Source organism: Bison bison, unplaced genomic scaffold (assembly GCF_000754665.1).
Source record: "Bison bison bison isolate TAMUID 2011002044 unplaced genomic scaffold, Bison_UMD1.0 scf7180017864373, whole genome shotgun sequence".
NCBI lineage: Eukaryota > Metazoa > Chordata > Mammalia > Artiodactyla > Bovidae > Bison > Bison bison.
Window position 1 is genome coordinate 4,622,542 of NW_011494945.1, and position 13,348 is coordinate 4,635,889.

Here is a 13,348-nt window from a genome sequence, read left to right on the forward strand (position 1 = left end):
ACTGGATGTGACTGTTTTTCCAATTTTGATTCAAAACATGAACCAGACCATCTCCCTAGAGCCTGACAATTTGTATCCCATTCAGGCATCTGCTAGCAAATATCCAATAAACCCAGTACTACCCCAGGTACAGAGCAGACAGGGGAACTTCCTTTTTGGTTGTGACAGTGCCCATATCACAGCAGCAGGGAGAGAAGTGTCAAGATGGCCACTCTCTGGATGGAGGCAACAGGCACTGACCCAAGAGAGGCCAAGTAACGGGCTGGTCAACAACTCCTGAGGCCAGGCTCTGCCCAGTAAGGACAAGAGCAGATACTCAAGTCAGTCAGACAGGTTTCCTCTGGAATTTGGACTAGAGATATACAGAGGATGGGCCTAAGGGAGGAGGAACAGGGAGAAGTTCCACCGACAGGCAGAACTGCTTTGAGAAACAAGCAGAGAGCAGCCTGGCCCCAGCACCAGGCCCATTGCAGCCCATGGTTCCCTGACCACACACTATCTCTTCCAAGGTGGCCAGGGGGAGTCTCTATGTTTCCAAACAAAGGAGAACATGACTCGAGACTAGCCATTTAGCAGAAAACAGGGATCAAAAATCCCTAAATACGTGATAATGATACTTGGTACTCCAAGGACAGGAGAGGAAGTTTCATTAATACTTAGTCTACAGTGCCTAGCACAAAGTAAGCTCTCAGTGTAAGCTTAGTGACCGAACAAAGATTGGAAGCAGAAATAACAAAACTGTGAGGTAGATACCTGACATTTAAGTTCATTTACTCAGGGTGTGGGTGATATTAAGCTAATTATAATGCACCAAAAGCCTGCCTAGAGTTTGAAGCGATAGTGTTTCCCTCTTCCTAGTGGATTAGAATAATATCTAAGCAGAATAATAAAAATAAAGCACCCCTCAAAATTAAAACCAGAATCATCATATGATTCATCAATTTCACTTATGGGGATATACCTAAAAGAATGAAAAGCAGAGACTAGAGGACTTACTGTATCACACAGGGAACTATACTCAATATTTCATAATAATCTATAAGGGAAAAACTCTAAAAAGAACACAGACACATGTATATATTTATATATATCATATTTATATAATACACATACAACTGAATCACTATGCCGTACACTTCAAACAACATTGTAAAATCAACTATACTTCAATATTTAAAAATTAAAAAAGCAGGTATTTGTACATCAATGTTCATAGCAGCATTATTCACAACTGCCAAAAGGTGAAAGCAAAGCATGTAGCCATCAACATATAAATAGGTAAACAAAATATGCATACAACAGAGTATTGTTTATTTTTACAAAGGAAATTCTGACACATTTTGCAATAAGATGGACCTTGAGGATGTTACACTAAATAAAATAACCTGGTCATAAAAGGACAAATACTGTTTGTATCCACTTATATGAGGTACTTAAGAGCAGTCAAACACTCAGAGACAGAAAGTAGAATGATGGTTGTCAGGGGCTGGAAGGAGGGTGGAATTGGCGAGTTACTGTTCAATGGCTTGAGAGTTTCAGTTTTGCAAGATAAAAAATGTTCTGCAGATGATGGCAATGACTATAGCACAATAATGATAATGCCCTTAATGCCACTGAACTGTACACTTAAAAATGGTTAAAACGATAAATTTTGTTAATTTTGTTATGCGTATTTTATCACAACTAAAAAGGATTAAAAAAAAAAAAAGAAAGCACCTTATTAATCACAATAAATTGTTCAGAAGCTAGAAAGCCCAACCCCTTAAGCTACTCATGTCATCTTACAACTTCAGAACATTTCTCCAGGCCATCCATTTACTAACATTACCAAATGCATCAAAGGCAAGCTGCAATAATTTAGAGATCAGAAACTGAGGCATTCTGCAATTAAAAATATAAGTCAAAAGGAAGACAGGAGACAACAATAAGAATCAATAGTCACAGTGCAAGAACCTAAGGGATCCTCCTTGTTGTTGTTGAAGAATTAAAAGAAATAAAAAGGGCAGAAATACACGACAAGAGAAGACATAATTACAATTACCACAGGAAAATGTTGGAAAATAAAGAACAATTCTTTTTGATTGTAAAAATTCAGTGCTGTACAGTTTTAAATCATTAAATATGAGACTATTTAAACCTAAATAAAAATCCAACTCAGGCTCAACCTAGCTCAAGTGCCAACTGGCCAAAGTGCATTAAAGGAGAGAGCTTTAATATTCCTTCTGACAACCAAATCACCAGCTTTGGTTTGCTTCTTTTATACCCAAGAAAACCAACACCTTCTCTTTTAGATCACCAGGTCTTTCTTAAATGCCATAATTTATATTACGCCATTTGACAAGGTATCTATCACAACCTTCTGACCCCAGATAGTAGTTAATCAATCTCTAGAACAACAGGAAATAAAGCCTTCCTGGAAATATCTTGTGTGATGACTTGTTTGACGCTTTGTTTCTCCCACTGGACCTGTGTTATCTACATATGGCAGCCACCGGCCAATGCAGATACTGGACAGTACTGCATTAGAGGTAAGTTCCATGAAGGCAGGAAATTTCTGATTTTTCACCAGTGTACATCTCCCACAGAAACTACCAAACAAGAGGCATTCGATAACATGTGAAATAAATATTCAACAGCTAATGCAGCAAATGGAGAGGACTGAAGAGAACTCAGAATAGTGTATACAAATGGAGGGGGTTCATGGGGACTATAGACTCCCAGAGATTTAGATTTATTTAGAAAACCTAAAAGAAAACAAATGAAATTCCCAACAGTAGCAGCAAAGAATTTAACATTCCCAAAAAGTGGACCTTGCTACCCAAAGTGTGGTCGACCCATGGGCCAACAGCACCTAGGAGCTTGTTAGAAATGAAGAATCTCAGTCCCTAACCCAGTCCAACTAAATCAGAATCTGCATTTTAAGACGCAATTCTAATGCACATTAAAGTATGAGAAGCACCCATCTATTTCTCTATTTTTCCAGACTGAGCAAGTATTCTTCACTCAGCAAGTTTGAAAAACACACTGCACACAACTACATGTAAATCGACAATAACCTTCATAAAAACTTCAACTTAAAAGAACAATTGTAACAAACTTTGAAATCACACAGTAAGCTTTTCTGTATCCCTTCCCTACCACCTCTAGCCCTGCGCTACATCCCCACACTGTAAGAAAATATCAGACACACACAGCATCTGTGGGCTCCACATACAGACATATACACACGCACACATTCACAACAAAACATTACGAATACATATTATGAACCAGGGCACCCAACAAACACAAGGGACCCCAGAAGACTGTATCTACTTTCACTAAGAATTTTAAGCTCTATTTTAGTAATAATTTTTAAGTGGCAGGATTGAATGCTACCTTGCTATAATAATACAAAAGTTCTGGTTATGAGAAAACTATCCTGATTATTCAATAAATCTACTTGAAACAAAATCATTTTACATGGAATCTGGGTCTCACATTTTTCAGGGGTGTGTTGATACTCTCTTTTTGTTCTTAATAAATTACAACTATTCAAACTAAAAACCAGTCCACCAAATGTAGTATCAATACATTCTAGACATAAAATTCAAGTTGTTTCTGATACTTTATCTGGAAGAAGGAAATTTTTTTTACCCCTTTACCCTTGTCTTGGGAAACTAAGCTGACTAGAAATTTAAGAACTTTCTAGGTATTTAGGATTATGATTACATTTGCCCCTTAAAAATTTTAGGTACTTCCCTAATCTTCTACCATGACCTTTTTTATACCTTCATATATAATAAAAAATTATTTTTTTAAAGATTTTTCTTTAAAAAATAACAGGGATTGAAAAATGCTCTCAAAGTCTTCTTGGACTTTACTATGAAAATACCATTAGACCGAAACTTACGAATTTCCCTCATATTAAGCTGCATTTGAACTGGTTAAAAGTACAGTGGAAAAGAGCACAACCTAAAATCTCAAGGGAAAAAGCCTAATTCTGAGTCAGGTTTATTGGCCTGGTCTATAGGGAGTTTTCCATTCCTGCCCTAGAACATTCAGTAGGTTGTATCTATTATCACTTTTGGTGACTACTGAAGGATTTTTCCCCAGCTAAAGTTTTCTGGCTCCCTTGAGTGTTGCAGACATTTGAGTATAGCAGACACACCCTAAGGTGACCCCCAGTAATCAGATACATCCATATACTATCCTCTTCCCTAGAGTTTGGACAGACTCTGAGACTTCCTTCTAGTCTACAAAATCTGGCAAAAGGGACAGGATGTCACTCCCATGATTACACGGTATCATTTAAAACCCCAGCTCAGTTGGCTCCAGTGAGATTCTCCTGCTGGCTTTGAAGAAACAAGCTGCCATGCTTCGAAAGGATCTATGAGAGGGCCTAGCAATCGAGACAGGTGCCTGCTGACAGCCAGGAAAAAAAAAAAATGGAGATCTCAGTCTACTACCTCAAGAAACTGAATTACTGTCAAAAACCACACAGCGTAGAAGGGAAGTCCAAGCTCTACAAAGCACAGCTCTTTCAACAGCCTGACTGCAGCCCATGAGATCCTGAGCAGAGAACCAACCCAGTGAAGTCACGCCCAAATTCTTGACTCAAGAAAACTGTGAGGTTAAAGAAATAAAAGGTCTGTTGTTCTAAGCTGTTAAATTTGTGATACAATAATTTGTTACTCAGAAATAGAAAACTTCGGTATTGGTTACTTGAGTATCGGCAGACACTTATTTAACTAAGAACTGATTATTAGGATGAAGGCTAATTCCTGGAATTGTACTGTCTTATCTTTCCAATATGGAAATACATTATCAAACTTTAACAATCCCTATAATCTCATATGGCCATTCACATTTTGGTTTGTGGAATTCTAATGCATTTTTCATGGATTTCCAAGTTTTCTATCATGTTCTTATTCCCTTCTTTCTCTGAGTTGCACTTTTATCCTTTAAATGTCGATGCCACAGGTTGAATCCCTATTCTGGCAAGCCGCCCGGATGCCAAATAGTTGCTACTGCCTACATTCCAACAACCTGAGAAAGGGCAGTAAGTGGAGTGGACCTAATCTCCAAGTTCCAGCTAAGAGAAAAGGATAGAATAAAGAAAGCAAGAAGAATAGGCTTTTCACTGTTAATTTCTCCACCAGCTCTCTCCAAAACTGTCAGATTGTTAAAATGACCAATAACGGACAGTGGTCAAGAAAGGTACTATTTTCCACTTATGAAAAAACAAAGGCAAATTTACAGAAATTAGTTAAAAAGTAGACATACCGCAACCAAGTAGAAATTAGGTATTATTCAGCACAAAATGTGCTAAGAAGAAGAGAACAAAATCTGTCATCAATGCCAGTCATTTATCAAAGGATACCCCACACCAGATTTGCCATGCTCACGATCCCTCTTAAGCCCCCAAGCCACTTTCAAATCATTACTTTGATTTCCGAGATATTTCAAACTCAGGGAGAAGGAGGTCCAGAGGCCTAACACAGGTATTCCAATCGCTGGAAAAGACTGTGTCTCACGGTTAATTAAATTAGCAGTCTAATTTACAGTGCTTACAACGTGACTACCAACTAGACTCAATAAGGAGCAACTCCTGGAACAGCAGACTCATTCCCAGATTGTCACTGAGGTAACCAAAGGACCACAAGAGACCCCGTTCACAGCCCTACTACTAACATAGTAACTCTGAAACAGCTTTAAAAACTGCAACAAGGCATCTCCAAATCCTGTGTGAACACAGAGAAAATGAGCATATAAAAATAACTTCTTCCTAAAATGTCTGTAAAAATAGTACAATCTCCATCATTGAACGAACCACTGTATTCACTGAAACTAAGACACTGATTGTAAAATGCAACATTACTTTATAGAAGTATATGGGAAAAAACTCAATTTTGTCACATTAAATGATCACTAATTTTAACACATACTTTGATTTCAGAGATGTTAAAAATGTGAAAAAAAAAAGGTGCATCTCAGCATCAATGACATACAGTGCTAAAAATGTATTCCTCATAATTATTCAAATAAAGTATTAAATACTGAGTCTCTTACATTGACGTTATTCATAATCAGTAGCACATTCTTAAAGCTATTCATTTTTTTTCCACTTCTCATTTGAAATGACGAATGGAGTGGCACTTATGTTCATTTCTGACAGACACCTTGCACAAAATGTAAAAATGAGGGATTCCCATTTGAAAGTCATCTCACTTTCATTAGAGACCCAGACCAGGAGATGAGATAAACAAGGCCTACATAAGTCAGATGACTGAGTACAGGGCCAGACTAGGAAGCAGCAGTGGAGGTTGAAGCCAGGTCTCCAGCACCTGTTCTCTGCTCTCTTCATAAAAATCTGAAAACATCAGTAATTACCATGTTTTGATCCAACACTACAGAGTAAAACAATTAACAGAAATCTCTGTCCATTTTCAAAGATGTCTCTTTATGAAACGATTCTCAACTTCCCTGGCAGAATACTGATGACAGAGAATTTGTTTGGCTAACCGATTCAACTACTAAACAGTTTTGCTTTATCTGAATGGCACACCCAACTTCTCAAAAACAAATGCCTTCTCTGCATGCTCTGAGGAGGGGTGAAGGCCATAAAATATCACCTACTCAGCCACATGCCACCAAACACTAGCCTCACAACAGGATCCTGCTGTATGAGATCACTGGTTCTTTATGAAAGGCTCTGGGGATTACAGAACATTTCAAAACTTTTTAGCATTTGCTATACTCGGACCTAGAAATTGTGATCCTCAAAGCTTGTTACAAATATATTATGCTTTGCTCTGACTGGCCTCCTTAGAACTGGTGATTATTTGAACAGTCAGTAAATAATCCATCCTCTCAAAGCATTAGTCCCTTTTGTCCTGGTTTCTTGCAAGGTAATTCACAGAGGAGTTGCCAGTATTAACTGGAGAGGATTCAAACATTAACACATTTGAGTAGGAATGGTTGGGGACTTCAGCCGTAGGCTCCATCAAAATATTTCTAGATGTCTCTATTACAGAATTCCTCATTGTATCATTCATTTCAATCACTTCAAAGTCCATTTCATTCCATTTTTCTGCATCATCTTCTTCATTCTCTTCCTCATAGTCATTGAGCCCAGAGCTAGAAAGCAGAGCTTTCTGGTCCTCACTTTTCCTGTGTTCTTTTCGCTGACGATCAAGCGGCAAGGTGGCTAATTTGTACAGTACAGGAAATAAAATAGCAGTGGCTATTGATGACCCCAAAGAGGTGTACAAAACTACAGGCAAATCAGGGTATTTGCCTTGAAGAATTCCAATTACTGCAGGAATAGCCATTTCTCCCAGGGCGGCACCGACTACAAAAAATGCTGCAGCTTTCCCATGGATGGTCGTGTACTGCTCAATCCAAGACACTCCACTGGGGAACGTGGTTGCCATTGAGGCCCCATACACTGAAGTCGCTATCCAAAGACAAACTGGGCTCTTGTTGAAAAGCACCAGAAATAAAGATGAAGTCAGGCTGCCAATGTTGCTCAGCACAATCATGGTTCCAGGTTGTAAACAGGTAGCAAAAAAGATTGCCATGCCCCTGCAGGCTGCAAAGGTCCCCCAGAAGATGGAGTTCAACCCGGCCGCTTCCCTTTCTTTCATGCCAGCATGGGTGGTTGCAAATGAGAAAACGTAAGAGCCATATGTCACCTCAGCTCCAACATAAAAAAAGAAGAACAGGAAAAGGAGACAGAGAAGGGCATTGTGGTATTCGGCTCTTCGAAACCTTTGAGCAGATACTCTTGCTTTTTCTTGCTTTGAGCTTTTCTTTAAAAACAGAGCGAAAAAAAAGAGAGCAACTACAAAAATATAAGTACCGATAACAGCGTAAGCCCACAGCAAATTCATATCATCAGGTATTCCAAATAGAGATTCTGAGTCAGCTTCAGATGACTGGTTGAAGGCAGATTGGTTAAAGTCAGCCTCTGTGCGGTTTTCAGCAGACACCGTCGTGCCCAATGCCAATTTAGCCAGCAGTGGAGCCAGAAAGGCACCTAGGGCAAAGCTGAAGTGTAAGGCCTGCATGTGCGGGGCTCCTTTGTCCCCCCAAAGAGCCAAGATTAGGACGTTACCACCTATCAATGAAAGATGGAGAATGGTTTAATTATAGTAACTTGGCAAAATAGAAAAAAGTTCATTACTATCAGAAAGAAATATTTCACGTGGCACAAGAATTATAATATTCTAAGTTATCAACTGTGGCAACTAAGTCAATTCTACGATTAGTCCTTATGACTAAGTCAATTCTAACTCACCAACACTACCAAGAAACTTTCAGCACTAGAACCTCCCACACTCACAAATGGAATTCTATAATCTAGTAAAGCACTATCTCCGAGAGCTAAGTACATTAGCCCAAGGCTTTTCACAATACAGTTCCAATAGCAGCTCTGAATACTTTGGCCACCTGATGTGAACAGCCAACTCATCAGAAAAGACTCTGATGCTGGGAAAGACTGAAGGCAAAAGGAGAAAAGTGTGGCAGAGGATGAGATGGTTAGATAGCATCACCAACTCAACGGACAGGAATTTGAGCAAACTCCAGGAGATAGTGGAGGTCAGAGGAGCCTGGTGTGCTGCAGTCCACGGGGTCACAAAGAGGTGGACACAACTCAGAAACTGAACAACAATAATACCAGGCACAGGAGGGGTGGGGGTAGGGAAGGATATTTATAGTTACTTACTTCTAAATGTTTTAAATATATAAATATATAATATATATAAATATATATTTCTATATAAATATATAATAAATATATATTATCACATAGTAGCCAAATGACCAAATTTTTCTATACTGGAAATCAATAGCCACTTGAGGAAAATTACTTATGTATACAGCAGGTGCAAAACACATATTCAGAACCCTGACCATGACAGGATTCTGCCCGTTACAAGAACAAGTAACAAGGATGCCTTCTAACATCTGCGGTCATACTGTAGGTATCTACAGGGTGAAGACGAGAAGCATCAAGTATAATTATTTTTTTTCTTTCTTTTTAATAGATTTGCACACATACAATTCTATCCTGTGATTTCACAACCAAATTAAACCCAAAGTAAAAAATATTTCCCCAACCTATCAAATACCAAGGAAGAGGTGGAGAAAGTTGGCTCTGGGGGGAACGAATGTCACATACATTATTTAGTACATTTTAAAAAATAAAGATACATGAGGGCAGCAACTTTTGAGAGAAAAGGAAAAGGGAAATAATACACAAACAGGTTTCTTAGTTTGAAAGGCAGAGTGCATTTTAAATTGGAGAGCTGCTTCTATGTTTCCTCAGCCATATAATGGTTCCAAACTTGGTTTCATCTGTTAATTCATCAATTCTTCCCACATTACAATGATAAAGACCTAGCCCAACTGAAAGCCTGCTCATCTGCATTGTAATCACCCACACCGGGGCCCCTCTCCTCTTTGGATACTGTAAATCAACAAACTCTCAAAGAACAAAACCCTCTGAATTCACTCTGTGGTTGGCTGCTCAAAAACAGGCACTCTACCTGGCAAGAAGGGTGGTACTGACTGGGAGACCCCATGGAAAACACAGCAGGTCAGAGTCATTTTAGGGGACAGTGCAAGTGACAATTTAATATCAGCTGCTCTTTTTCTAGTAGAAAGACGCTAGTCCCAGAGACGATAATGAAGGGCTCACTAACCTGTATCCAGAATGCCAATTGAAACACCGAAGGTGGACATCATGACGATCAGTAACACTGCAGTCTTACAAAATGGAACGAGATAAAGACCAACTGTGGTAGCGAACATTGACACCCCTGAGAAAAAAGGTCAAAGTCAGCTATGAAAAACACTATTTATGGCAAAGGGTCATGGATGAAGTCAACATCATAAAAACTCTCAAAAATGCAGAACAGGTCAAATTAAAATTGAGTAACGAGCAGAGGAAAGGTTCTGCTTCTATGAAGTTATTTCATTTAAAAGCTTCTATCATCCTTATGAACTATAAAGTTTAAGCTATTCTAATATTAGTGTAACTAGAAGTGTAACTAGTACACTTCTAGTACTGCTAATAATCAAAACATACATTATACCACAAGGCAAAATTTTATAGCCAGACAGCTCAAAAATTATTGATTTTTAACAACCTAAACAGGTTTTTAGATAGAGGTAAAAAATTAAGTGCAATTACCATAGTAGTCTGTAGTAGAAATGTATTAAACGGTGGCACTAGTGGTAAAGAATCTGCCTGCCAATGCAGGAGACACAAGAGACATGGGTTCAATCCATGGATCAGGAAGATCTCCTGGAGTAGGAAATGGCACCCCACTCCAGTATTCTTGCCAAGAAAATTCCAAGGAGAGAGGAGCCTGGCAGGCTACAATCCATGGTAAGCACATAGAGTCAGACACAACTGATCAACTGAGCACGCAGCACAAACAGATCTGTTTGAAGACTAGGGAGGGAAATGTAAGAAATACATTCTTTCAACCCACTATGGAAATCAGAGGGATTACTGACTCATTCATCAACAAAGTAATTATCTCCTTCCAAAGCAGTTTTGTCACATTAATCCAGATTTTCTCTAAACATGTCAGTTTATCCAAAAAAGAGTAAGTTAAAAGCTTTGCTATCTATTTTGAGAGTGAGGTGGAGAGGCCTGGGTTGATCACTCACAAGGAGCAGCTGGGACAAAAATTCAGCATTCATCATTTCACCCACCATCCCTTCCCACCTTTGTTCTCAGCCCAGTGTCTAGTCTGGGCAGGTCTGAGGAGTTTATTCTCATCTATGGCCCCAGAAAATCTGCCCTAAACACTGACAAACAGAGCTCTTTAAACAACTGGCATGTGATGCAGCAGTGGTATCTAGACCACAGTGAAGGTCAGGAGGGCTAAGGATTGCTAACACACTAGGACTCATCTAAGTTTCCAGAGGCATCCAGCCCAGATTCCAAGCAACTGCCAAGAAGAGAGCAAGCAGCAGAGGAGCCTGGCTTCCAGTGAGGATGCCTAAACACTACTTTTAAGCTGTCAACCATTCTGCAAGCCAGTATGTTTCATATTTAAAAGCAAGCTGTAAATTCCTTGCAAGTCTCAAAGAAGCTGAAACTGTCGTTTACTCACCCAAAAGGAGGAAGTGATTCATACTGTCGAAAAGAACTCCACCAATCACAGAGCCACCCAGGTATCCAAAGGCACGGCCCACAAAAATCAGAGAAAGACTGCTGATGTTGCGGTTCACATTCGTTGCCAAGTCTTGAAACGTGGGTCCCAGTATAGCAACACTCATCCCCTAAAATTCAAAAAGACAGAAGTTTTTATTTACAATCATTAAAATAATGTCTATGTATGTGGTAGCTTTTTTCACTATAAAAAGGGAGGGAACTTCAACGGACGGTAGGAGATTAAGTCCCAAAGTTAAATTCATAATGAACCGACTAATAGTACTACTAGAGCTACAGACTATTTCTGGTGTGTCAAATCCTATGGTTTTTCTCATCCTGACAACTCTCAAATTGAACTTTAAAAAAATTAATTCTTTTAGCTTTTTGGTGCAATTATGTTTCCGTTTTGAACAATACCAGAAAAGACTACAGTATTTCTATTAACAGTAAAATGTAACATTAAAAAACGTTTTTGAAAGTTTTAAGTAGTCTGAAACACACTGCATGCACAAATAACACAAGAATTGTGATGCTAAAAATTTATGTTTTCAAGCCATCAAAATAGTATCGCATTTTTGATGCTGTTAAAACAGCAGAACTTCTGGATGTACATAGGGTCCTTCTTTAAAATTATACATATAAAACATGCAAGAGAGAAACAATTTGAACGTTTCCCAATCTACATTTTTCTTCAAGAAAACCAAAGCCTCAGGGGTATAGTCTGTAAGGCTTTCTTAGACAATATTACATACACCTGCATGCAACAGATTTAAAAATAAAATTTTATTCAAAGACATGTAACTTTAGCAAAAACTAGGGGCTGCATTTGGCTTTCACAGGAAATTCGTTGGACACTCAAAAAAAAGTTTCCAATCGGTCTACATTTCAAGAATAAGTGATTCTAATTGCATGACTCTGCCCTAAACGCTTGGATGTAGCCCCTCCCCAGACGCGGGCACAGGCACAGAGCTATCAACTAATACATGAAGGGAAGGCAGTGCCCCAGCTGTAACCAAATTAGTCCCACCTGCAACGCATTTAACAGGACGAGGAACGGCGTTTGCATTGACTTTTCTTCAAATACAAATACTCTAAGAATCACCTGTGCCTCAGGGAAAGATATTAAGTGGCCAGAAGTGACAGCTCAGAGAACTCACCCTCCCAACTCCCCAAGACCCCAATATTTAAGACAAGCTACTAAGGGAAGTTTTCTGGAATAAAGTAACCGCCTTATTCCAGAAAACGACGGCCAAGAAGTTTGGCAAAAGGCTAAACTAGCCTTACACTTTGTTCTAGGAAAAACATTCAAGAATCAGAAAATTTGCTTTACATACGATTGTAGGCAGACTAGGAAACAGTATTCCTGGCTCAACCACTTAACCGGCTGTGTGGTCCGAAAAAGTCACTCTTCCTGCGTGGGTCTATTTTCCCATTTGCAAGAATAAGGGGTCAATTCAGTCAAACGAAGACGAGAACCCAATAAAGCAGCTTTGTGCAATAATTTGGGGGTTGGGTGAGCGGCTGTAGACCTGGCGACCCCTCTTGCATTCCCCTGACCCCACAGAGGAGAGGTAGAAAGGTTTGCTGGAACTGGATAACATTATATATTACGAAAATCTATTTTACACTTGACAATATTTCTCGAAAAATCGTAATTGTGCCCATTTTACAGACTGCAAAACTGAGGCTCGGGCAGATGGATGAGCCCAAGGTCACAGAGTCTGCAAGCGGCGGAGACGAGCTCAGAAGGCCGCGTTCTCTGCAGAACGTCTGCCCTCGTCTCGGTTTGGGAGGGTTCCAGCCCCGGCTCTCACCAGCCCCAAGAAGGCGGCACACAGGAGGACGGTGATGAACCAGCGCAGCATGCTGTCTGCCCGGCCGCTCCTCCGGGAGCCCACCACTGCCTCCGGCTCATTCTCCGCCGGGGCCTCGGCCTGGAGAAGCCTCTGCCCGGCAGCCGGGGCCCCGGCCCCACAGGGTTCCAGTTCCAGCTCCATCGTGGCGGCTCCCGAGCAGCGGTCTCGCTACCCCTCGGCTTCTCAGCGGAGCCTCGGGAACTCGGCACCCTGCCCGGGCCTCGTGCCTCCAGAGCCTGCGGTCCCGGCTGGCGCCACCTCCCCGGGGGTGGCCCTAGTCCGGGTGGAGGAGTCGAACTTTGGGACGCGCCGGCCGTCGCAGGCTGCGGCCGCACGC

General features: G+C 40.3%; 1 protein-coding gene across 2 annotated transcripts; it reads right to left on the reverse strand.

Annotated features, from left to right (window-relative positions):
- Positions 1-1,167: 1,167 nt before the first annotated feature.
- KIAA1919 (KIAA1919 ortholog) lies at positions 1,168-13,348 on the reverse strand. 2 transcript variants are annotated; one of them, XM_010856602.1, is made up of 4 exons: positions 12,970-13,348; positions 11,115-11,283; positions 9,690-9,806; positions 1,168-8,101 (listed from the first exon to the last, which is right to left on the reverse strand). In XM_010856602.1, the coding sequence occupies exons 1-4, from the start codon at positions 13,150-13,152 to the stop codon at positions 6,861-6,863; spliced, it is 1,710 nt and encodes a 569-aa protein (XP_010854904.1). In that variant the 5' UTR covers positions 13,153-13,348; the 3' UTR covers positions 1,168-6,860. The 2 variants fall into 2 exon arrangements, with proteins under 2 accessions (XP_010854904.1, XP_010854905.1); XM_010856603.1 differs by lacking the exon at positions 12,970-13,348 and adding an exon at positions 12,490-12,952.